Source organism: Acinonyx jubatus, chromosome B4 (genome assembly GCF_027475565.1).
Source record: "Acinonyx jubatus isolate Ajub_Pintada_27869175 chromosome B4, VMU_Ajub_asm_v1.0, whole genome shotgun sequence".
NCBI classification, from domain to species: Eukaryota; Metazoa; Chordata; class Mammalia; order Carnivora; family Felidae; genus Acinonyx; species Acinonyx jubatus.
The window spans coordinates 125,628,721-125,653,744 of NC_069387.1; the positions used below are offsets into that span (position 1 = coordinate 125,628,721).

At 48.6% G+C, this 25,024-nt stretch overlaps 1 protein-coding gene across 4 annotated transcripts in view; it reads right to left on the reverse strand.

The window, feature by feature from the left end:
* The window catches only part of LARGE1 (LARGE xylosyl- and glucuronyltransferase 1), a 538,054-nt gene that overhangs the window by 41,386 nt on the left and 471,644 nt on the right, over positions 1 to 25,024 (reverse strand). For 3 of the 4 annotated variants that reach the window (XM_053226710.1, XM_027070898.2, XM_053226711.1), the window contains exons 10-11: positions 15,126 to 15,281; positions 638 to 801 (exon numbers count right to left, since the gene is read on the reverse strand). In XM_053226710.1, the coding sequence (XP_053082685.1) occupies positions 638 to 801; positions 15,126 to 15,281 (320 nt within the window). The remainder of the gene's footprint in view (positions 1 to 637; positions 802 to 15,125; positions 15,282 to 25,024) is intronic. The other variant, XM_053226712.1, reaches the window with a different exon arrangement.

Below are 25,024 nucleotides of genomic sequence, written 5' to 3' on the forward strand. Positions count from 1 at the left end.
GGTCCCTCTCTTATCATAGTTATTATCAATCTCTTTTCCTTCCAAGCACGTATCACAATTATAATCATTTTACTCAACTATTTGTTGCTATTTATACCACTATCCCCACATTCTCAACCCTGGCTGCACATCTCAAACTTAAAACAATGCAAGGTCTCTACCACACAAATATTCTTACTTAAATGGTGTGCAACAGAGCTTGAAGGTGAATTTAAGAGCTCCCCACATGATTCAATTTGTCCCCAGCCAAGGTTGAGAATCAGTGCATTAGAGTGTAAGCCACATAAGGGTGGAATCACATCAGTACTTCCTGATAAGGGGTTGATGGATGTTTGCTGCATCAATCCACTAAGGAAAAGGAACAGCACTTGCTTTCCAGCAGTGACAGTGGTTCCAGAATATGTGTTTCCCTATAACACACCCCTTCTTCCTTGAGATAGTCTGAGTAGAGCACTATTCTTATTACTCTATCCTCAAAACCACCACCCTCACTGGAAGACAAGAGCCCTTGGGTTTCAGGGCTGGAGAGGGCTGTGACCTGAGCCTAAGCCTGTGAAGCCATATCTCCCTTCTCCGTGTGACTGGGTATAGAGCTGCAGGGAGGGCCCTGTGGGGAAGGCAGGGCCCATCTGCATACCTGTCCATGGAGAGCTGAGCGACCAGGGTGACATCCGTGTTGTCTGAAGCGGGCTCATACTCATAGTGTAAGAAGTACAGGTGGGTTCGGTGGACAGTGAATCGTTCTCGCCGGAACTCATAACACAGGTCATCCTCATCCAGCTCAGAGAGCTGCTTCTGGAGCTGAAAGATAGAAGAAAGGGGTATGGGACCAGGAAGGGAAGCCCCAAGGAGCCAGGAGCCTGCCCTTGCCTGAGGTGGTTACTCATTAGACATGGTTGATGGGTCACACATAGAAAGACAGGATCACTGCTTTTAGTTTCCTTGGCAATTTAATTTTATAAAGGCCATGATGAAGAAATGAAGGCCATGAAGATCTCACGATCTGAGAAACAAGCCTCTCTCAGCTGAGAATGATGGTGGTTATCATCAACAAACATACAAGCAACCACAAACTTCTTATAAACAGAAAAATGTTTTTGGTAGATGACCTAGTACAACAATTTCAGATAACAGGGCAGAATGTACTGAAATCCAAATGCGGCAGTGCCTTTGTGTGAGCTGATGCTTTTCTCCCGCCTGTGTCTACTTCACTGACAAAGAATTACAATGAAAAGTAAAGTAAAAAAGTAAAGTAAAGATTTACAATGAAAAGTAAAAGAACTTCAGCAGGGATAGAAATTAGATCAGTGGACGTGTGGGGGCAGAGTAGATGGACTGGGCAGAAGCAGGAGAGAAGCTTTTTGGGGGATGGAAATGGAGGACACTTTGTCTGTGAGACCCTAGCTGGCCCTGCCAGGTAGAGCTGGGTCCACTTCTCTGTGCCCCAAGAGCACTTGATTCATAACTCTGCTAAAGCACTCATTAGTTTGAACCGAAATTAATCAAGGGTAACTTCCATGGCGCCATGGTGACACTTTACCATTGCCCTTAGCACTGTGCCCATTGCATGACAGGTGCTTAATATTCATGTGCTGCACACATGAGAAATGTTTGCTGCACATACACTGTAATCATTGTGCATTAAGGCCTGTCCTTCTAATTTTCCTTCCATATCCTCTAATGCTATACATAGAAGGTGATCCTTCTTAAGCCCTTTATTTGCTCCTATATTTGCAGTTCAAGGGTCTGTAATGGCTGAAAACGTTTTGGACAGCAAACAAGCATGCACCAGGCTCTCTGCAAGGTGGCGGGTGCATGTGATCCCTTGGAGCCCTCCAATGAGGCATGTACAGCCTCATCTGACAGATGAAAAGCAGTTTCGAGATCTTGAGGTCACTCGGGGAGGCCGAACCTGGGTCTGCCACCAAGCTGCCTCTCCGGGAAGGATGCTCACTCAGCCTTGGGTCAAGAAGCAGATGCAGCACAGTGGCCGAGGCTACTGGTTCTATCCCACTCCCGCCTCTACAATCTTGGGTGACCTGCTTAACCCTTCTGAGCTTCCACTTCCTCAACTGTAAAATGGGGTTGATAATAGTAACTACCCCAGGGGGCTGTAGGAGGACTCCAAGAGATCCTGCATATGCAGAGTACAGTGTTTGGAGGGAAGTAAAGACACAGCCAACGCTGTCTATTACCAAGGTTGTTATCACAGTTAGGAAAGGGAGACACGTGGGTGGATGCTTTCCATCCTCAACCACCACCTGAAGGAGACAGTACAGGGAGGGCAGGGGAGGCAGGGGCTGGGTGAGCCTGGATAGCACTTCTGTCAAACACAGTCCCTACCTCCTCCTCCTTGAGGAACCCAAATATACCTAGAAACCACAGTGTCACCCCCCAAGAGGAAACTTAACCAACTCATATCCTCCTCCTCTCCCACCCACACTGCAAAAGAACACAAGCAATTATTCCCTTTCAGAGAATATACATCTGCAAAGTTCTTTGCAAAAGCAGGGTTGTTTGGGGCGGGGGTGGGGGTTGATTTGTGTGGTGTTTTTTAATGTGTTGACAGGAGTGCATGGCTTCTGGTTCAGTGAAGACAGGTGTGGGGTCGCATGTGAGGATAGATGTGGACATGTGTGTAAAGGTGGCCACACATGTGTGCATGGAGAAAAGCGTCTTTGATGAGCTTTAAAAAGAGAAGGTTATTTTGATCATGTGAGAAAGGAAATTAGTGGGCAGAACATAAGAAATGCATGGGTGTATAGGGGTTTCTCTTTACTTATGCAGGCACATACCCTTGAGTTAGGGGCAAAAACCATCCCAAGGTAAATGGCTCCTCCAGGCAGGGGCTGTAGCCCATTCATCTCTGAATTTCCTGTACCTAGAACATCTAGAGCATCCTGAATGTTCACACAGTCTCTACTACATGTACTCATAGCCATGTACTCAGGTTAAAAAAGGGAACAGTGACCAGTGACGCTTCCAGAACTCTCAAAGCATGGTCTGACCAAGTTGGGAGGGTCTACCAATAGTCCTGAGGGATAAGTAGCCTCTATGAACTTCATAGTAACAACAATGTGGTTCAGTGGCATCCATCCCTAGGTCACCTGTGGCTTAAGGGGTAGGGTCTAGGGAATACTGTTGCCTTCCTTGAGCTTTAATGTTCTATTCATTATCAACATGGTGGTCTGTACCTTTGCTCAGCTAACAGGAGTGAAACACCTGCTCTGGGCCAGGTGCGGTGCTAAATGTTTTCAGGTGGATTGTTTTATTAATTTAATCCTTTAGCACACATCCGTTTTACCAAGGAGGAAACTGAGGCTCAGAGGGTTTCAGTTATCTGCCAGTTACACAGCTAAGGAGCAGTCCAGACTGAGAATCCAGTCTTCAGACCTCACACCAGGGACATCTTCGCAGTGTGGTGACTCCTCTTCCAGGGGATAGATACAAGGATCAAGGGAAATGGTGGAAGACACAATCCTCCATGAAAAAGCAGGCCACAAAAATGCGTATGCAGTATGATCCCAATACAGCAAAAAGACAAACAAAAAGCCACACAGAAAACAGACAAAAGGGAACACATTACAATGTTAACCAAAGCTTTTCTCTCGACTGGTGGATTCACAGATGAATTTTATTAGCTTCTTTATACTTTTCTGTATTTAACAAATTCCCTGCAATTTTATCAAAGGAACTAATGTGTGTAAAAGTGCTTTATAAACTGTAAAGTGCTACACAAAACCTAAGCAATGTTATTATGATTCCATTATGTACCTTTCCAAATTCTAATCTAGGAATTCTTAGTGCTGACTGCATGGTTGATGTTATCTCAAGGGGAAGACTGGAACAGCTTAAAAACTGCTTAAAACTACCTCTTTTTCACCCAGGGTAGGCGTAATTTCTCCAGGGAGATGCTGGGCTGGAGGGAGGGCTTTCATTAACAGGGCCTGCATGCGCCCGCACTCCGTACTCTGGCCACGGGGGAAGGAGCAGGGGGCTCCTGACAAGCAAGTCACAGAAACAAAAGACAGATTTCTCCTGAGATAAAATGCATTTGCTAAATTGCTTCTTTGGGCAGCCAGCTGAGGCACAGGGAGATTTGGACTCAAGGGAAAATGGCCCTTTAAGCACTTTGCATTTATTTCTTCCCATCCTTAAAGACAGTGGCCTGGACTGACCTCTGAGCTGTCAGAGATGACGGCTGGTCATTCCTGAGGATTCAGAGGGGTTGCAAGTGCGTCCATGGCTCTGGCCTAATGGCCTTCTGTTCAAAGTCAGGCAAAACTACAGAGAGAGGTTATGGGGATAACCAGAAACTGAGACCTAATCTCTCTGACATCCATTTTCTATGTGACCTTGACCAAGTCATTTCCCTGATTCATAAGACCAAGAGTTTGGGCTTCATAAAAGAGCTCTCAAGGATCAAATGCTCACTAGGGTCAGCAAACGTGCTGGGAGCTTTGCAGACACTTTCTCTTTTATTTTATTTATTTTATTTTTTTTTCAACGTTTATTTATTTTTGGGACAGAGAGAGACAGAGCATGAACGGGCAAGGGGCAGAGAGAGAGGGAGACACAGAATCGGAAACAGGCTCCAGGCTCTGAGCCGTCAGCCCAGAGCCCGACGCGGGGCTCGAACTCACAGACCACAAGATTGTGACCTGGCTGAAGTCGGACGCTTAACCGACTGCGCCACCCAGGCACCCCAGACACTTTCTCTTTTAATACTCACACAGACTCCATGGGTTAGGGACAGCTATCTGCCTGTTTACAGATGAAAGCATTCATCATCTGAAGGGTATAGCCACTTGTTCAAGGTCACACAGTGAGTGGACGGAGCTGGGATATTACCTCCAGGTGTACTTCCTTTGAGTCCTTGTAAGTGATCAAGTCACTACAATACCTTGTTAATCAATCTCTGGGACTCTTTCTAGTTCTAATGCTAGATAGTTCTGTGACTATAGGAGACTGAACACATGTATTCCCCACAGTGGCAGAGACCTTCTGCGTTCATCAATATTCATGTTCTCTTCTCTTCCTGGGTGCACAACCAGGCTGTGTTCCCAACCTTCCTGCAGGTAAGCTAACTGCATGGCAAAGTCTGGTCAGTGGAATGTGGGCAGGTTCTGGCTACTCTGGGCACCACTTTCAAGGCTAACTTATGCACCTCTGTCAGAGAGAGCAAGGGCTTCCAGTAGAGTTCAAAGCTCCACGGAAGGAAGAGCCACAAGATGCAAGGAGTCTGGGTCCCTAAACCTGGAAAAAACACACCGGCCAATCAAAAACATCCATTTGGACTTTTGTGAGTAATAAACAGCTAGCATGCTGAACCCATTTTACAATTGCTTGTGTTACTTTAACTAACAAGCCTACTTGCCTCTTCTAGCCACTGAGTGATGAAGACAGAATCCAACAGACCAAGTAAGAAGTCTATTCCTTCTTAGGACACTTCTCTTTCGGATGCCTTGGCAGCACAGGTGGATACCTGGTGGGTAAAATAACACTCCAGAATGTTGCTTTATACTTTCAACTTACTTTCGGTATTCTATGGCCTCGACACCCATGGCCTTATGTGTTCCTCTCAATCTCTGAATGAGACAGGTGGGGCTGCCCTATTGCCCTCAGGTGACTGATGAGGAAACCAGGGCCCCAGAGATTTGCTCCGAGAAGTTGGGCTCTAACGCACGTCTCCTGAAACCTACCTCAAGGCTCTTCCCTGTGGTTTTCCGTGAAGCAATTAGGCTTTATTAAACCACACAGACAGGGAGAAAGATTACTAGCTCACACTGGCTGTCTGCAGTGTGTATTAATCAACAAAGTTCCAGGAACTCAAAACATCTACTAAGGAAAAAAACCCATGCGCCACTTTCCTGTTTTTGTGGGATGGGAAAGGCATGGGTTTAGGTCCATTCAGGGAGTCTTCCCAGAACTCAGGCTCTGAGGAAAATAATGAGGACAAGGCCTGGTCTCCTCCCACCCAGGTTATCAGTATTAATTCGTATGTGACACACACAATGAATAGGTGCTTATTATGCACCAAGCTGTGTGCTAGGAATGGGGAATGAACCCATTTCTACATCTAAACTGTTCATAGGGTCTGGGTGGGGAAATAAATGAGCAAGTTAGCAATTACAATGCTGTGTATCCAAAATACCAACAAAACCTAGTGTGTGTGGGGGGGGGGGGGGTGGGCATGTGCTGTGTGTCACGGTGCCCAAAGTTCCTCAGCTCTCTTATATTTAGTTCTCACTGAGCCTATCAGGCAGCACTAGTTACGATGCCCATTTAACAGAAGGGAAAACTGAGGCACAAAGAGTTTAAGTAAATGGCCTGAAATCTCATATTTAGTATTCCTAAGATTTTACATGCGGCAACCCTGCTCCAGAGCTGCCCTATTAGGTACGGCACCAGGAGCTGGCCAGTGGAGAAAAAGTCCAGGAGAAGAAGGCAGGGAGCTGCTGCAAAAGCACACGAGGGGAGGGACACCTGAGCGGCTTACTCAGTTAAGCAGCCGACTTCGGCTCAGGGCATGATCTCACGGCTTGTGGGTTCGAGCCCCGCGTCGGGCTCTGTGCTGATGGCTCAGAGCCTGGAGCCTCTTTGGATTCTTAGTCTCTGTGTCTCCCTCTCTCTCTGCCCCTCCCCTGCTTACATTCTGTCTCTCTTTCTCTCAAAAAGAAATACACATGGAAAAAAAAAAAGCACATGAAGGGAGAGCACCTGGCACATTGGGACAGATTCCAGCCAGAGCCTTGGGGCGGGAAGGAGGGATGCGTGCACGCTGGAGCTGGACGGGAACAAAGCAGATAGGCCACCATGGCGTGCCTAGCACCCAGACACATCCCCTGAGCACCAGGACCCCGTGGCTCCTCCTCTTCTCCCTGCCCCCGCCTCCCAGGCAAACACTGTGATCCTTCTGGGCTCCTCCAGAACGGAATATGCCTGTGGAGGGCCACCAGAGGCTGGCCTTGGGCAGCCTGTCTTAGGGCCCTGGTGCCATCCACCCAAGGGCTCTTCTGCCCACCACGTGAGCAAAGAGCTGGTGACATGCAGCTCGCACGTGAGGGCAATAATGCATTCTGGTTTTTCCTCTGGGGTTTCTCTGGGATACAGCTGTTTCCAGAGCCATCTGTTCCCCGGCCCTGCCACGCAGACGGATGCTGTAAAGTGTTTATAGAATCCACTTATATATGTCTTTATTTTTAACTTCTAATTGAGCCACGGTGATGCTGTGGTCTTTTCTTTTTGGTGGGCTTGGTATGAGGGAACGTGGCCCACACAGGCAGCCTGCCACCCTCGTAGGATGAGGGCATTGAGTCTGGAAACCGTCCTTTCAGAGGCGAGGGGGCGCTCTCAGAGCAGCTGGAAGGGAAGGTGTCAGGACAAGCTTTCTGGCCAGCGCGCCGAACCTGGCCTCCTGTGGATGTGCAGTAGTCCACACACCTTAAACCCATCAACCCGCACAACAGCCTGAGCTGGGCTTATTTATTATGGACCATTCTACAGGTGAGCCCATTGAGGCCATGGGAGGTGAGAGTTATACCTAAAGCCCCATATCTAGTCTTCAGGCCAGTTGTTCTGATTTCGAGCACAGGGGTCCTTCCAGTACACCACAGGTGCTTCCAGAGAAGGACTTATAATAGCTCATGTGTTTGCCAAAATTTACTGAACACATACCAGGTGCCAGGCGGTCGTTTATGGGCATGAAGATACACTGATGAATGAAACAGACAAAAATCCTTGCAGTCACAGAGCTTCCTGTCTAGCGGGGAGAGACATAATCAACAAAATAAAAAAGTCAAGATTATAATATATCTAGTGGTGAGAAGTGCTGTGGGGAAAAATAAAGGCAGGAGCCCTGGGAGACAGGGATGCTGGGGTAGAGGGCAGGTACGACACTTGTAGATCGGGGAGTGTTTTAAATACTTGTAGAAAGGCCACTCGGCTGTGGGTCAAGCTGCATACAGGTTCCAGCGCTGCCATCAACCTGTTGCATGATTTGATTCCTCGGACCCGCTACCTCCTTCTCCAGAAATGGAGACAGTAACTACCTTGCAGGGTTCGCCTAAGAGTAAGAAGTGGTGATAAGTAAAAACCATGAGGACAGTCACCGAATAACCTGCAGTTCTCATTATGTTCATTTTCTATACGGAGCTCCATCCACATGGGAATCACGGCCCCAGTTCATCACTCCTGAGTAAGACAGACCTGGTTTCCAATCATGGCCCCACCACTTAGGAGCTGTTTGACTTTGAGCAAGTAACTCATCCCTTCTGAGCTTTGCTTTCCTTATCTGTGAAATGTGACTCATAAAGCCTACCTCCCTCAACTGCAGTGAAGATTAAAGCTGCATTTCCCTTTCTGCAGGAAACCCCCAATTGGCAGAGGCTGCTAGAAAAAGCAGATAAAAGTCTTGAAGCCACACAGAGAGCTGTCCCCATTTAGGAGACACTAGAGTGACTAATGCCTGGCACAGGGAGACTCAACAGGCTCCAGCATCTCTTATGTCATCACTTGGAGACCGGGGCTGGTTTCCTGAAGCGCTGTCCTGGCGAGGATGCTGGGGATGGGGCTGAGCCCAAGTACAAAGAGAGGGGTCATTGATTAGTGATGTCTGCTGCGGACATGTGCTAAGGAAGCTCCAAGTCTGCAATGTCCATTGACTTACAATTCCACATAAAGGTGAAAACTCATCAGTGTCCAGTTTTTTGTTGTTTTTTCTTTTTTTGGCACATTGTGGATGTTTGCTATGTTTCATAATTTAACTTCTCACACAATAATGTGTGATTCTTTTACTAGGGTCTTTCTGACTTACATATAATTGTTTTTACTTTTTTTCCTTCAGCTGCCAGGGGATGGATGAACGGGGAGGTGAGCCCAGAAAAGGTTGTTCTGAAGCTGATGAACTCAAAGTGACAGCTGTCAGAAAAGAACTTGCAGAATAAGCAGGAGAGTCTGAGGCCATTTTCTGCCAGGATAAACAGCATCCTCCTTCCTCTGGCCAATTCCTGCCTCCTCAGTCTAGTCAGTGCCGCCTAAGTCACTGAAAATTGTAAACTGAGGTTAGTATACTTTAGTTATTAAAGGAAGCACGTGTACTTTACGAAGATTCCCATCCAAACTGATGAACACACCTGTGTTCTAATGGTTCTGCATTTGAAAAGGTGAGCTTCCTTTATCTGGAAAATTCCCTTAGGTAGAACAAGGCACTCTTGATGATAAAACATCACTTTACAAATGCAATGCTTAGGGAGAGTTGCCGGTTTCTGAATCACCAGTGTATGGAAACACGCCACCCTATCTGGTAGGCTGTCAGGGACAGCAGGGGTGTATCCTTATTTTCATTGCTCTAGAGGACAGGACTCAGAAGGGAAGGCTACACTCAACATAAGGAAGAACAGGTTAGCATCTGGAGCTTTCCAACAGTGGAGTAAGCTGTTGTAGGTGATGAGCTCCCTGTCTTTGGGAGGATTCCAACAGAGGCCAGATGCAAGCCTGTTAGAGTTGCTGGAGAAGGATTTTTGCATGGATTAGGGGTGGGGAGTGTCTGTGATCATCCAACGGTGTTCTGAGGAGCCCCAGGGTTTCCTGGATACACTTGAGGGACGGGGTTGCTGAGGAAAAGGGACGGAAATGCTAAGGTAAAGAATTCTGGACTCCACTGGAACTTCAGATAACAACCAATGCCCACTGAATGCTTACTGCATTACATAAATTATTGGTTCCAGGGAGAGATGTTATGGGACAGGGGAGACTGTGTGTCCCATCGGCTGTTCATCTAAACCACAGATGGAACCTGTTCTTCAAACCAAACCATCTTGTCCTCAAGCAAGAACCTCAAACACAGTCTAAAATGGGGGTCTGCTCCTTCCATCACATTGGGTTCTGAATGTATTTACTCTTTGGCAGCAAAGTCAGCCAAATGGGCTCTCCTTCTCACCCAGAATCTCCTACCTGGTGGGAAATCCATTTGGGATTGTTTGGCCCAGAGCAAAGGTGATAGTCCCTTGCTATGTTTTACAGCAAGGGCTCTAAGCAACGCTATGTTCCTCTCTCTGCCAGGCCTGCCCGGGAAAAATGTTCATAAAATCTGAAAACCATTTGTGGAACAACAGATTTGGACTCAGTATCAGAGGGATTTGGAATTGCAATTGGTGAAAAAATGCACCTCAGTGAATGCTGTGTTCCTAGTGCTGAGTCCCGTTTTTGGTGATTTAACATAAATTATGCATAAAACACTGTGACAAAGGCATCACTGTCCCCACTTGTCTGATGGTGAACTGAGGTTCGGAGGCCTCGCATGAATTCTCTGAGTCATATGTCCGCTGAATGAGTGATCTGTGATGAGGGAGCCCACTGTCTTCTCATCACCGCCCCAGTGAAGAAATAATAGTGAATTCGTGTGGCTTTTTATGTTCACATTGCCTTCCTTTGCATGTGCCCTGTTGTGTTCACTTCTGGTCTCCACTGCCTGTGCTGTTCCCTCCTTCCCACCAGGTCTACTCTCTGTACCCCCTCATTCCTCCTTTTTTGGCCTTCAACTCTTACCTCCTCCAGGAAGGTCTCGCTGATGCACCTGCTCTCCTGTAGTGTATGGAATGGCCTTCTCGTGTACTATCGAAGCACAACCTTGCTCTGTCACTTCTCACACTGAAGAACGACCCCTGCGTGTCTGCATCCCTCACTAGAGCAGGCTGCGATTTGCAACACTCCCCCTGGATCACTAGTCCTGTGGCCAGTGACTGTTTGAACTATCTGCCCAGCGGATACTCCCTTTGGAGCCCTCTCCCCTCTGGGACCTGCAGTCCCATGAAGAGGTTCCCGACTTCATTTCTTCAAGACTGCACTTGTCAAAGCTCTACTAATGACCTGTTCCCACAGAGCTGGGAGTATCTGGCTTCAGCCCACGTCCAAGATCTTACCCTTTCCTTCTGGCTGTGTTTGCCGGTGACACTTGACATGCTAGAGGGCCAGGGCTGGAACTCCCTACAGGGACGCCTTTCCAGGGACACAATGTTACAGCCTCTCTCCTTGCCCCCGCCCCTGCCACTGGGGGCGGGCTCAGCCAGAGGAACCTGGCAGCTGCAGGGCACAGGAACCTGTCCTCTTGACTTAGAGTGCTAGTTTTACTGCTCCCCCGTTCTGAGCTGTTCCCTCTGTCCCTGCTGCTGCTGCCCTAGGTCAGAGCCCCACCTCCACTTTTGCTTGGGATGTGGCAATGGTCTAACTGGCCTCCCAGCCTCCAGCCTGTCCCTCTTATTGTATTCTCTATATGGAGCGATTTCTCTCAAATATAAATGTGACCTTGATTAAAGCCCTTTAGTGGGTCTTCACTACTGACAGGTCAGTCAAAACTCCTAAGCGCAGCCAAGGTCCCTCTAATCAGTTTCATCCTTTATCACTGTCAACACGTCTGTGCTCCAGGATACCAGCTGCCAGCACGTTCTCTGTGAATGCCCTGCTTTTTTATCCGCTCGGTCCTTTACCTGGGACTTCCTTCATCTCTCTTATTTGTTCAAGTATTCCATAAATATTTGTGAAGTGCTTATGAGGTCCTTGCTTCTCTGCTAGAGGAAGGAGTCCCAAGAGAGGAACAAGACGAAGTCTCTAAAGGTCTTATATTCTGGTCTTCTATTAGGGAAAAAAGAAGAAGAAAAAAGAAACAACTGTATGAACCAACTAATTGTGGACAGTAGCATGTGCTCAGATGAAAGGAAAATGGAGCACATCACAGACAGTGACTTGAAGCATTACTTGAGGTTAGGGGCAGGTCAAGGGGAGTTTCTGAGGACGCCACATCTGAGACACTTGGGCACCTGGGGGCAGGGTGTTCCAGGCAGAAGGAAGCAAGCACAAAGGCCCTGCCATGGGAAGGAGATTGGAGCAGAAGGAGCAGAAGGAGGTGGGTGTGGCTAGTGCACAGTCAAGGGCAGAGTGTTTGGGACAACAGCTGCAGTGAGCAATCGAGAGGGCTGTTCTCTCCTTTGTGGCCCTCCCTCTACTCGGAGAGACCACCCCCTTGGCAGCGCTAACACTTGTTGCACAGCAAGTGACTTAACGTACAGGGACTGGGCCAGCCTCTGAGTTCAACCCCGGTGTCCTGCATGGTCTGGCAGATGGCTGGCATTCACACCTGCTTGTCGAGCAAATAAATGTGGCTACAAATTCTGAGAAGGACCACTGATGACTTCCCCACCCTGATGACCCTCCGGGGGAAGCTGGTGGTAGGAGAACCAGGTGGGTCATTTATAAAGGGAGTCTCACCTCCTAAAACACAGAAGAGCGCACCTGGGGAACTCACTGATAGGGACAGCTAACCGATGGCTTCATCCTGCAAGGCTTTTTATTTGAGCCTCTTCTATGCAGGAAGAAACAAAGGCAAGAGAACAGTTTCCATTTAGTATTTGGGGACAAAAGTGCCGAATGGGCACTTAGATGTTGACAATGATGGCAAATACTGATTAGAGAGTGGAAGGAAAAACCAGAACACGGTGTCTGTCGAAACCTCTAAGTGCTTCCCAGAATTCAAGCCAGAGTTCAAGTGCTTAATGGTCTTCTTTCCTCTACTGCCAGTGGTAGGGAAGGGCAGACACTGACAAAGGCATGGGGTGATGCAGAGGAGGGCCAGAGCTTGAGGGGAGTCCACTGTGACTCAGGGGTCAAATACTAGAGGGCAGGGGGGCCTTGGGACCAGCTGTCCTGATAAAGGTCCAGCCGAGCGCATCCTCCAGACCTTCCACACACACCCTCCCCTGCCACTGGGAGCCTAAAAGAATTCTCATGACATCCAAGATAAGAATATAAACGATAACAATAATAGTAACAAAATAAAATCCTGACTCTTTAGCCTGCCTACAACATCCTTCCAATCTGCCTCCTGCCTTCTTGCTGCTCAGCTTCTCGTGTTCTCCTCCTCCCCCTCCAGCCCCTGGCCACCCTGGCCATCCTTCAGGTCCTCGTGTGGGCCTGGCCCTACCCCAGGGCCTTTGCACTGGCTATTCCCCCCCCCCGGAATGTACTTCCTTTGCCCTTCCACCTCTGCCCCCCCCAGCTTTACTGAAGTATAATTGACAGACAGAAAATTACACATAATGATAACAATTTGGTGACTTTGGACATACGCTACATTCGTTCATGTATTTTCACTACAATCAAGGTAATAAACAAATCTATCACCCCCAAAACCTTCTTAGATTTTGAGTGTGTGTGTATGTGTATGTGTGTGTTAAGAACACTTAACATGAGGTCTACCTCTTAAAACGTTTGAGCGCCCAATACTCTGTTAACTGTAAGCACTACATTGTACAGCAAGTCTCTGGGACTCATTCATGCCGTGCAACTAACTTTACACCCACTGAACAATGGCTCCCCACGGCCCCTCCCCCTGCCCCCTGGTAACCACCATTCTGTGGTCTACATCTCCAGCTTTTACTATTTTAGATGCATCTACATACATGAGGCATCATGCAGTATTTATCCTTCTGGGACTGACTTCCTTCACCTGGCATCATATCTGCCTGGTTCACCTACGTTGTCTCGAATGCTAACATTTCCTCTTATTTTTGAAGGCTGGACGATACTCTATCGTATATATACACTACATTCTATCCACTCGTCTGTCGACGGGCAGGTAGGTCATTTCCACCTCTGGCCGTCAAGAGTAATACCACAGCGACCATGGCAATGCAGACACTGCCTGGAGATCCTGATCCTGATTTCAATTCTTTTGGACACATCCCAGAGTGGGATTACTGGGTCATGGGACAGTTCTATTTGTAATTTCTTGAGGAACTGCCATACTGATTCCCCCAGCGGCCACAGCATTGTACGTTCAACCAACCATCCTGGTTCCTCCTCATCCCCAACAATTCTTGTTACCTTTTGCTCTTTGGGAATAGACATTCTAACAGGTGTGAGGAGGGGTCTCATTGTGGCTTTGATCCCTCGCTCTTCCATGACTGGCTCTGTCTTGTCACTCAGGTCTCAGATGGACCATCACCTCCTCAAAGAAGCCCTCCAGACCCTGCAAACCAGCGGAGTAGCCAGCTCGTCATTAATATGCTCAGTACTATGTAGTATTTCCCACTGGCTGATCATTTTTCCTGAATGTTCTTGTAGTTATCAACTATGTTTCCCCCATAAGAATATTAGCACAGTGAGAGCAAGGACCATCGTCCTTTTTTTACCTACGAATACTCAGTGCTCAGCATAAGAAGGCCCTCAGTAAATGTTTGTCAACTGACTACATGAACAAGTTACTTCTGTGTCTAATACTAAGGGTCAAGGCAAGGGAGGAAATATTTATTGAGCGTCTAACACAGCAGACGCTGAACCAGGTGCTTCAAATGCAATTTTGTGCTTAGTCTCAAACACGCCTCTAAGGTTTTTGTCCCCATTTGGCGGTTGAGGAAATGGAAGCACAGAGAGGTCGAATAACTTGCCAGAGGTCACATACTTGGTAACTGGAAGGAGTTAAAGCCAAACCCAGGTCGGCCTGACCCTACATGCCCTGCTTTTTCCATGACAGCTTGCTGCTTCCCCCCTTCCTGCTCTCCAGAACTTCAAGTCACTGTCAACTTCGCCCCTTGCTTGCTGTGCGCAACCTGCTTAACCTCTCTGTGCCTCAACTTCTCAACTCTGATGGGGGGCGGGGAGAGGGTTTCTACAAACATCAAAGGAGACAGAACATATAAACGATTATAAACAGTGAAGAGACAGGAAAGTAGAGGTGTTAGCCATGCCACGTACCTAACACTCTCTTCACCTCTGCTAACCCTAAAGGAGCCAGCTACTTGTGCAAATCTTTGATGCCCCCCGGGCACTGACCACTGAAGCCAGGGTCTCCCCTGTGGCTGCCAAGTCCACAAGGATGTCAGAGTTTCCTGGCTATGGAGAGACACGGCATCTGTTGTTTCACTGGCGCTCGGCTCGTCCTGATTCCTCTGCTTGGACACTCACTTCCGACCTCACCCCGTCTGGGCCTGCACGGCCCTTCTACACCCGCAGCGGGGAGCACGGCAGGGATGTGCTGACTCACCTGCTTCCCCCACCGCCTGGGGCAAGGGTGGTGGCTTGTGTATCTCGGGGGCCCTGCCCTGCACCCCCAGGCCCCACGAGCCACTTACGTTTTCGCTGTTGACATCGGCTTCACTGGGGCAGCCGAACAGCTCTCGTCTCAGGAGGTTCCCGTCGTACTCCAGGAAGGTCAGGTAGAGGTTGCGGAAAAACTCCACGTGCTTGTTCTTCACCCGCAGCTTCTTGGGGGAGTTCCAGTGAATGACCTGCCCGGGCGACGAGGGGCCGTCAGGCCGGGAGGACTGTGCAAAGACTCAGCTGGGCTCCGGGCTAAGCAGTGTTGGTGGCTTGTCCACTCACTCACTCACTCACTCACTCACTCACTCACTCACCATCTATGGTACAGTGCTGAAGAGGAAGGGCGCAAAGGCCAGACTGCCTGGGTTCAAATCCTGGCTCTGTCTAGGTAGCTCCTTCATCTTGGACAAGTGACTTACTCTCTGTGCCTCAATTTCCATATCTGTGAAATGGGGAGAGCAACAGCTGCCGCCCGTGCCAGCATTTTAGCTTCTGTCTCTCAGCTCCAAGCTTGCTTTGTGATGCTGAGGCAGGGACTTTGCAAACCCTATTTCTGCCTTGCCAGCCGCCTCCCATTAGATGCTGCCAGCAGGGGCCGTGACAGGGAGACTGACTGACAATCTGGGAGAAGGAAAAAGGAATGTGGCCCTCCTGTTGCTGCCTGTTTCTGCAAGCATCACCCTACCTCCTTTATTTTTATTTTTATTTTGTCTTCAATGTTTATTTTTGAGAGGGAGACAAAGCATGAGCCGGGGAGTAGCAGAGAGAGGGGGACACAGGATCTGAAGCAGGCTCCAGGCTTGGAGCTGTCAGCACAGAGCCTGACACGGGACTCAAACCCACAAACTGTGAGATCATGACCTGAGCTGAACTCCGATGCTCAACCGACCAAACCACCAGGGCGCCCCACCCCCCTCCTTTCTTCAAGGTGGCAGTGGCAAGTCCTCCCTTTAGCAGCAGCTAGAATCATTCTGCAGTTTTCCCAACACTGAGAACAAGTTTCCTCGTCTGCCCTGGAGCTGCCTGCTTTCCCCAGCCCAGGTCTGGGTTCCAGCCCCAAGCTGTAAGAATCCCCCCACCTCTCCCTCTGTTCCTTCAGCCCCGGGGGGTGGTAATGGTTTCCTGCGAGTTTCTATTTTTACTTAGTTTACCAAATCAACACTTTATGTGTAGTTGCCATTGTTTAAAAATTAAATTCTCTGTTTAAATATTTGGTATGGTTCCTGCCTCCAGCCAGACTGAGGGATGCTCCGTCTCAGAGCTGCCTTCAACTCGTTAATACATGTAAAGCATGTAAGGAGTGTCTGGCCAAGTGTGAGCGCTCAATAAAGGCTGGCTAGTAAGTGCCAACCCTGTACCAGGTTGGGAGAGGGGCAGCGCCCCCTGCTGACAGTGCTCACCCTTGGTTGGCTGGCGGTGGGTGGGAGGGGCATCCACAAACAGGACTCAGAATGTGACCATGGAGGGAGGGGCGTGGAGAACGGAAGCTCTAGAAGAGGAGCTCCAGAGGTGCACCTGCTGGGGCCTGAAAGATGAAGCAGAGTTTCCTGGGAGGCAGGGGCGGGCACGGAGGGGATGGTGGTGGCACAGTCCAGCCAGAGGGAAGACTGGTGGGAAATGAGAAGTCATGTGCTGCAGCCAGAGCCCAGGTGCTGGGTGGGGTGGGTGGGAGATGAGGCTGCAGAGGTGAGCAGGGTGCAGGGAGAGCCTGGCTCCACGGAGGCCATGCTCGGGGCGCAGGGAGAGCCCAGCTCCATGGAGGCTCAGAACTCAGCTGTGGCACTGGAGATTTTACAGAGGAGGAAATTACTAACTCCATGTTTGAGTAGGATCCTCTGACTATACTGGACAAGACATGAGTGGCAGGGTGGACGGGCAGCAAGTGAGGCCAGTTAGGAGAATTTCCCAGCAGGCACAGCTCATGCTCTTGGCAGGGGGGACCCCTCACCATCAGCTTTGTATTTGTCATCTTTTAATCCTTATGGTGACCTGAACAAGGAATTCAATTTTAAATGTTTTTTTTAAATCTATCTGAGAGAGAGAGAGAGAGAGAGAGAGAGAGAGAGAGAGAGAGAGAGAGAGAGAGAGAATCCCAACCAGGCCCCATGCTGTCAGTGCAGAGCCCGATGCGGGGCTGGGACCCACAAACCTCAAGATCATAACCTGAGCAGAAACCAAGAGTCCAAGATGCTTAACTGACTGAGCCACCCAGGCATCCCAGGAATGCAATTGTAAAGAAGAAACCGGAGAAGTGACTTGCCCAAGGCCACAGAGTTGGTAAACATGGCAGCCGGGATTCAAACCTAAGTCTGAATAAACCTGATTCCAAAGCCCACGTTCTTCTGTCCACAGGGCAGAGAACAGGAGAAGCCAGGTTGTAAAAACTTCCCTGTTGATGCCTTGTCACATCACAGAAGAAACAAACTAGCTCTCACCTTTCTCCAACTCGCCTCACGTGGTGGGGGGACCAGCAGAGCTGACACTGAGACAGAGGAAGGGAATGGGGTGTCAGAGCTCAGTCTTTTCCTGGCTCTCTCCTTTAACCACATTCTTTCTGCAGGAGCCTCAACAGGCTGCCATTTAGAGAGGTCTGGAAGGCCTACTTCCCCCTGCCCGCTCTCTCAGGGTCCTCTGGAGGTATGGCAGCCACAGCCCTTGAGGCTGGCTGGGCAAATACTCTGCGAGACCAAGTCCCTCTCTCAAGGCAAAGGGAACAACAGGAGACCTGACTGGTGCAAACCACACCCCCTGCCCTCCCATGACCAGAATGGGGTGATGGCAGAGCAAGAACCCGGGATGTCAGGCCAGCCTGGGTTTGAATCTCAGCTACGCTCCTCATTAGCTGTGTGTGTCCCAGGGCGGCTCGTTTTGTTTCTTGGGGCCTCGGTTTCCTCGTGTGCAAGGTGGGAATCAGTAACCCTGACTCCACAGAGTAGCTAAGAGGTTTAAACAGATGCCTACCCGGCCCAGTGCCTATAGGCCGGGGTGGGCCCACCTTATGTGGGTTCTCTTCTCTCCTCAAAGACGGTGGCAGCAGCCTGCCTACTGGCATCCTGCCCTCCCTTCTCCTCCTGCCGGCTTGAAGTCCACTGGAGCAGTAAGTCAGGAAGAGAGTATTTAGCATTCAGGACAGTGCAGAATGGCCAGCAGACCCTTCCTGGAATGAGGCCACTTGGTGGCATTTGCATTTCAGGGAAGCAGGAGTGTGCACAATGTGTTCTCTTCCTGTGCCTTCTGAAGGATGCAAGAGGGAAAGAGAGGGAAGGCTCTCCCCTGAGAACACACAACCCGGGCAGGAGAAGGTCCTGGGCCACGCATTAAAATAATTGCATACGAGCTGGTGTCACTCACACCCTGTGGGGATCATGTCTTTGCTGCAAGACATTTTGGTGTGTGCCAAGTGCTGAGGCAGCAGGGAGGCTGATGGATATGCATCTGACTCAGGAAACCTGAACTTCCTCAACAGGGAGAAACTTACACTAAGTAAAAATCAGGGTTAGCCTCTGTGTCTCCAGACAAACAAATCTTCACTCTCGGTGCACAAATCTGCCAGGCACTTTGGAGACACTGTGTCATCACATCCCCCAAATAAGCCCATTTGGGTCCTAGTGTCCATTTTACGGAGATGGTACTTGACTTGCCCGTGTCTCACAGCGAGTAAGTGGCAGAGCTGAGACACGAAGCCAGCTCTAAACCCGAACCCCAGCTTCCTAACTGCTATCACACACGGCGCTGTGGGCTGAGAGCTTTGCAGACAAGGACAGTGAGGCTTATGGAGGAGGTGGCTTGCCCAAGATCACATGGTGAGTATGGACTCAGTCAAGGCTACAATGAGGACCCAGACCTCCAGATGCCCCCGACCCACTCCAGGCCACCTCTTAACCCATCATGCCTCACTCTGTTCTGTGTCTGCAGAGTGAGTTAGGTCTGCCTGTTGCATCCAGGTAAATACTGGTGACTGGTGTTCTATAAAAATTAGCCAAAGTTAGAGGGAGAAGACGGTGGCGACACCGGCAGCCCAAGGGGATTCTGGGAAACCCTTTGCCACCTGGGTGGCCTGTGACAGGGAAGCTCACCCAAAGATCCTGGTGCTTGCCAAGTGCTAAGCCAGCAGGAAGGCTGAGGGATGTGCATCTGACTCAAAAAACTTGAGCCTCTTCAACAGGGAAAAACAATGTATATTCGGATTTACCTTTTTCTCCTTAGTTTTTAATCAGCTAGACACAGCATACTCCCTTCCCCTGTGCTAGGCTCCAGAGAAGTAAATGATAGCTATGTTTATCTAATACCCATCATACCCTAGACATTAGGCCACGGTTGGCATGTGTGTGCATGTGTGACGTTTTCACATCCAACCCTCAAAACAACTTGGTAAAGTTATTTCTATTATCCCCATCTTTGCAGATGATAATTCTGAGGCTGAGCCTAACACAGAGTCACTCAGTAAGTAACCAATCCTAATGCAAAATCAGGTCTGTCGTGCTCCCAAATCTTTTTCTTTCTATCACATCATTCATTTATTCAATATATATTAAAAATGAGCACTGACTGTGTGCCAGGCACTGAGAGGGGCCATGAATGCAGAGATGAACACAAGAGATCATGACTCTCTTTCTGGAACTTACAACTGAGAGAGAGAGAGGCAGATATTACATAGCTGTCCATTTTAAATTACAGGTATGATGTGTACTCTTAAAGAGATATTAAAGACAGGCGGTTATCGATGGTTCCTGAGCTATAGTAAAGAAACCAAGGCCCAGAGGGAGAAAGTGACTTGTCCAGAGCCACACAGCAGAGGGAGAATTTGTGCCCAGGATCTGTCTCCTGGGGCACTGTTCCTTCCACTAAACCATATGCCTGCCTCTGAAAATCTGACTCAGGATTAGTATTGCTGATAATTTTGATCAGCGCTTGTCTGACGACTGAGAAATGTCATTTCCTGGTCCCTTGAGGGACAGAATCACCCATCATTGCTGGCTTGGGGGCAGCAAGCTGGCGGTGTAGATGACATTTGGTGACAAGTTTTCACACATGAGATGGAGTGACACTGGAGAATGTGTCCCAAAAATAGATTTTTGCAAGGAGCTGGTAAGTGCGTGTGAGTCTCCCAAGACTTGTGGTAAAAACCCATCATAACTTACTCCATTACTGAGGCACATTGGCATGGCAAGAATACTCAGTATCAGCAGCTAACATATATGGGAGGCTTGCGAACGTGCCATGGCACTGCTCTGAATACTTTGCTGTCATAGCTCACTTAACATGTGCATTCAACACTACAAGTGATCGTCTCCTTATCCCATCTTACAGGTGAGGAAAATCCAGCGAATTGCCCTAAGTTACATGGCTAGGAAGCAGGAGAGTCAGGATTTGAACCTGAGGGAGAGAGACATTAGGGATTCCTCTCTCATTTCTCTCATGTCTATAATCATCAAATGACTCCATTCACAGCAATGAATGTGAGTTTTACTGAAAAATTATAGGATCATAAAAGAAGCCTACTTTCCCCTTCCAAGCACAGGGACCTCACCCATCCCTGGGATACTGAGGCCGAAGGATGGTTTAGGGCTTCTCAGATACAGGGGCTGAATCTCCAGCTTGGAAGGAAGCAGAGAAGGAGGTATCCAGGTTGCAGGCCAGGTGGGCTGCAGAAGCTGCCAGGCACCGAGGGGTCCCGTGGGCGTGATCTGCTTGGGTCTGAAATGTCTGTAAAGGCTGAGTGTATGTGCAGACCTGGAGTCAGCCTGGAGTGAGCCAGAGAAATTGACAGAAATTGATTACTGTCCGAGAAACTTAAACATCATCTGGGAAGACAGCAGAAGTCAACTTGTTTAAAGGAGAAACAGGAGACTCTATCGCCCATCAAGGAAAAGGCATTTTAAAGGTAGAAACGAGACCTCAATACAAGGACAAGACTATGGAAAGAGCTCAAAAATTCAGCTTCTGAAGCACTCAGAACCCAGAGGGTTCATAAAAATAATGCATGGTACCAAAATGCTAAGACATCAGAGCCTGCATGCAAGTGCCAGGTGAGCAAGAACATGGGCCTTATGTCTTCCAAGTTTACGGGGATAAGGGGTATCTGGCAAGTGGGTATGTGTCTCAAGACCTCCCCTGATTTTCTATGACTCACAGAATAACCCCTACCCTCCTTGGCCTGGTAGTTAAGCCTATTGCAAAATGGTTCCCACTTACAATTCCTGCTCTTATCTCCAGGCTAAAAGAATTTCCTGGTATTTCTTGAGCCTGTCTTTCATGACTTGGTGCCTTTGCATATGCTCCAGCCCCCTCCCCAGAAGTCCTTACTTCTTCTCTTTCACGTGAAGACCTGCTCGTCCTGAAGGGCTGAGTTCAAATGCATGTCTCTTCTGTAAATCTCTGCCTGACCACTTGTGGCAGAAGGTTCTCTCCCAGTAGGTCTGTCTCTCCAACCCATTCTTCATTCCTGACAGAACACTAACTCTGTAATTGCAACTGCCAGCTCCTGTGAATGGACCATGATCCATTTAAGATCTAAGCTAAACATGATGATCCTGTTCTCTGATTTCCCAGACCCCCTTGCAGCCAAGGTGGGCCATATGATTCAGGATTGCCCAAAAAGATACACGGGGAAGCATATATTTGATTTCCTAATAATAAGGTTCAGTTAAAGTGCCATTCTCCTCCCACCCCACTCACCTTTCTGCAGTAAACAGAGATGTGATGACTGGAACCATGACAGCCATCCTGTGACTATGAGAAAGAGCTCAACGTGCTGCTAGTCACAAAGCAATGTCTGTATCTACTGCAGTATTCTTAGCTAAGAAATTAAACTCCCCCAATATAGGGGGCTTAGTTTAAGCCTCCTGCATACTGGGTTTTCTGATTCTCACTGTAAGCATTCTTTTTTTTTTTTATTAAAAAAATTTTTTTTTATGTATATTTTTGAGACAGAGAGAGACAGAGCATGAACGGGGGAGGGGCAGACAGAGAGGGAGACACAGAACGGGAAGCAGGCTCCAGACTCTGAGCCATCAGCCCAGAGCCCGATGCGGGGCTCAAACTCACGGTCTGTGAGATCATGACCTGAGCCGAAGTCGGACGCTTAACCGACCGAGCCACCCAGGCGCCCGTGTAAGCATTCTTAATGTAACACCTAGGGCTGTTGCTGGGCCCTTCTTCAATGCTCCATAGAATTCTTGCACTTAACTCTATGGAGGACTCATTGCACACTCTTGTCGTTATTTATTTACATGCCTGCACCTGGCAGCAATGGAATGTGAATTTCTGGGCTGGCAGGGAGCATGACTTATTATTCTTCCTGAGTGCCACAGTGCCTGGCAGGTACTTAGTATTCAATCGCTGCCCTTTGCTTCAAGAATGGAAATCATGATGATGACATTCTCAATAATCTTCACATTCTGTCTACAGCAAATCATTTATAAAAGCCCTATTAATGTGGACTTTAGGATGGAGAAATATATTCCCCTCTTCTTTGTCTAAGGGCCAAACAGCTTGTCATGTTCTCTTGAAGGAGTTGAAGCTCCCTCTGTGCTCCCCCCTTGTTTGGTATTTCCAGGAGGGGATGATAGTCTCACAAGTCCTCTTCCCTGTCATCCTCAGGATTACGCTGCATGGGAGAGAGGGGAGAAGCAGACCCACCCACACACTGGCTGCCATCAGCGGCTGGCCTGTGCTAAGTTGCCTAATACCATGGAGACAGCCCCTCATCTACAAAAGGACTGTCACAGAAACCACCCTGTAGGTCATGGTCAAGCCCAGAACCGATGGATCGATGCACATGAAGGTACGTCGCATGTGCACCTCAAGTCACAAAAGAAATCTGGGTTTGGATTTCACAAAATGGCCACCTTACGAACTAGGAAGGCTAGATGGAAATGGAGTCTCTGTGTGGGAAGCGGGAACGAGAAACAAGAACGGAAGCTGGGGACTACAGGTGGTCGCAGGCTGAGGCAGCAGGGTAGGACGGGTCGGACGACACAGCCCAGAGAAGAAGCTGCGGTCCTGGCTGGACCACACGGAGAGGCTTGAAGAGGGACTACTCAGTAAGGCAAATAGGTTTAACATACTGAGCAGACACTGAGCAGTGCCAATGGGCAGAGGAACAAAGCAAATTTCACCTCTGCTTCCTCTCAACTCTGTCTCCTAAACAACTTGATGTGCATGAACCTCGATTTTCCAATCTGATGCAAGGAAATAAGAATGCCTGCTTCAGAGGATCCACGAGACAAGAAGTGTCAAGGCGCCCACTGCAGAGTCTGGAGCAGACTGGCGCTCAGTTCGCGTGGAACACACACACTCTGTTTCCATGGGATGTCCTTTAAAGTGACACTATCCCTCAGTCTCTAACCGCCTGACTGCCGGCTCCCTGAATGTGAGGCCTGTGTTTGTCCACCTCTGCATGTGCAGTGACAGGCTTGGCCAATGTTTGTCGACTGACAATGGAATCCACCTCACTTCGTTTATTGCCCCCACCAACTGTCGAAGATTCTTTTCCAGCTCTCGTCCTTCTCTGTTCCCATTCCTGACAATTACCGGGAGTAGCTATTAAACAAAAACAGTGTGTCTGAAACTCAGATTTCAAGCCACAAAGGCTCTGTTGACTCTTTGTCTCCTTTTTACACAGGTCCTTTGTTGCTTCTTGGTTCTTACAAATCCCAGAAAGAAAAAAAAATTCTTCCCAGACAAAAGTGCATCATTACCCATGAAAGGAGCAGAGTACAGACCAAATTCAGTGATTATTTAGTCTCCTCATCTGGAAAAGGTAGACACGTAGGCTCCTGCATGAATCCGAGGCCCTGTCCTACATCCTTCCATCTCTTGTTCTGTCTCTGTAACATTATTTCTCCCTGTCTGAGGAGGGAGAGGATAGGGAGGGGGAAAATAACAATAGGAAAATGGACACCCTTGCTAATGCTCAGGGACGACAGGGTCAGGAATCCATGAGAAGGTCTAGCCATCTTCTCTCATGTTCATCATGTTCAATGTTTTCAGTTCTTTTTTGCTATAAAATGGGGTTAATAATCAGTTTGAACTGGGTTTTGGTATGTGTGGGGAATTCCTGATGGACCACTGACAGCAGGAAATGGCAAAGCCGTCCAAACTGAAGAGTCCCTCAGTGAGTGTTGTCTTAATGTGGCTTCTCTGCAGACATCTGACTTAAGACTTGTGGATGATAACTGGCCCCATATTCTTCCTCTCTATGAAATTAACTAATTACTAGGACTTGACTCACATTTCACAGACTTCTCACAGTGTCCTCCTGGGGAGTGTGTCTATTGATCTGGGGACAGGGAGGATAGAGGGAAGCAGATCCCACCTGTAGGGACAGCATGGATCTTTAGCAGAGGGATTCTCCCAAGGTTGGTTGAGGAGCAGCTGGGTTTGTAGTCCAGTGGGATTTTGCCCGTAGGGGGTAATTAATGTCCTTAGGGGCGGGCACCACATGGATCTCTGCTCCAGGAAAGGCAGCTGGCTTCCTGGTTCCCAGCAGACACCTTCCGTGATGGCTATTGCTTTTCTCTATGCCCTACGTCATTCCATCACAGAACCAGACCTGGTCCTCTTCGGATGATTCTCACGGGACTATCAGTCATGCCCCATATGCCAGAAGCATGGGCATGTGACTCACACTGACCAATGAGCCATTCCTGACCATCCCTAAGAACAAAGAGTTGGGTTCAGGTGTGGGCATGTGTCCTAAGAAGCATCAACAGAGTCATTCAGCTGAGGCACTGAGAGAAAGAGGGTCTCTTTCTCCACACTGGGATTATGAGTGCCAGTGATGGTTACATCACTCGCTTTGATTTCTTCATAGCCAGTTCGATTGCCTGGAATGCCCCATTTGACCGTCTGTTTTCTTGTTTGGTATCTATATTCTGTGCTGGCGCATAAGCTCACGGAGAGCAGGGCCTATGCAGTCTCACTCACT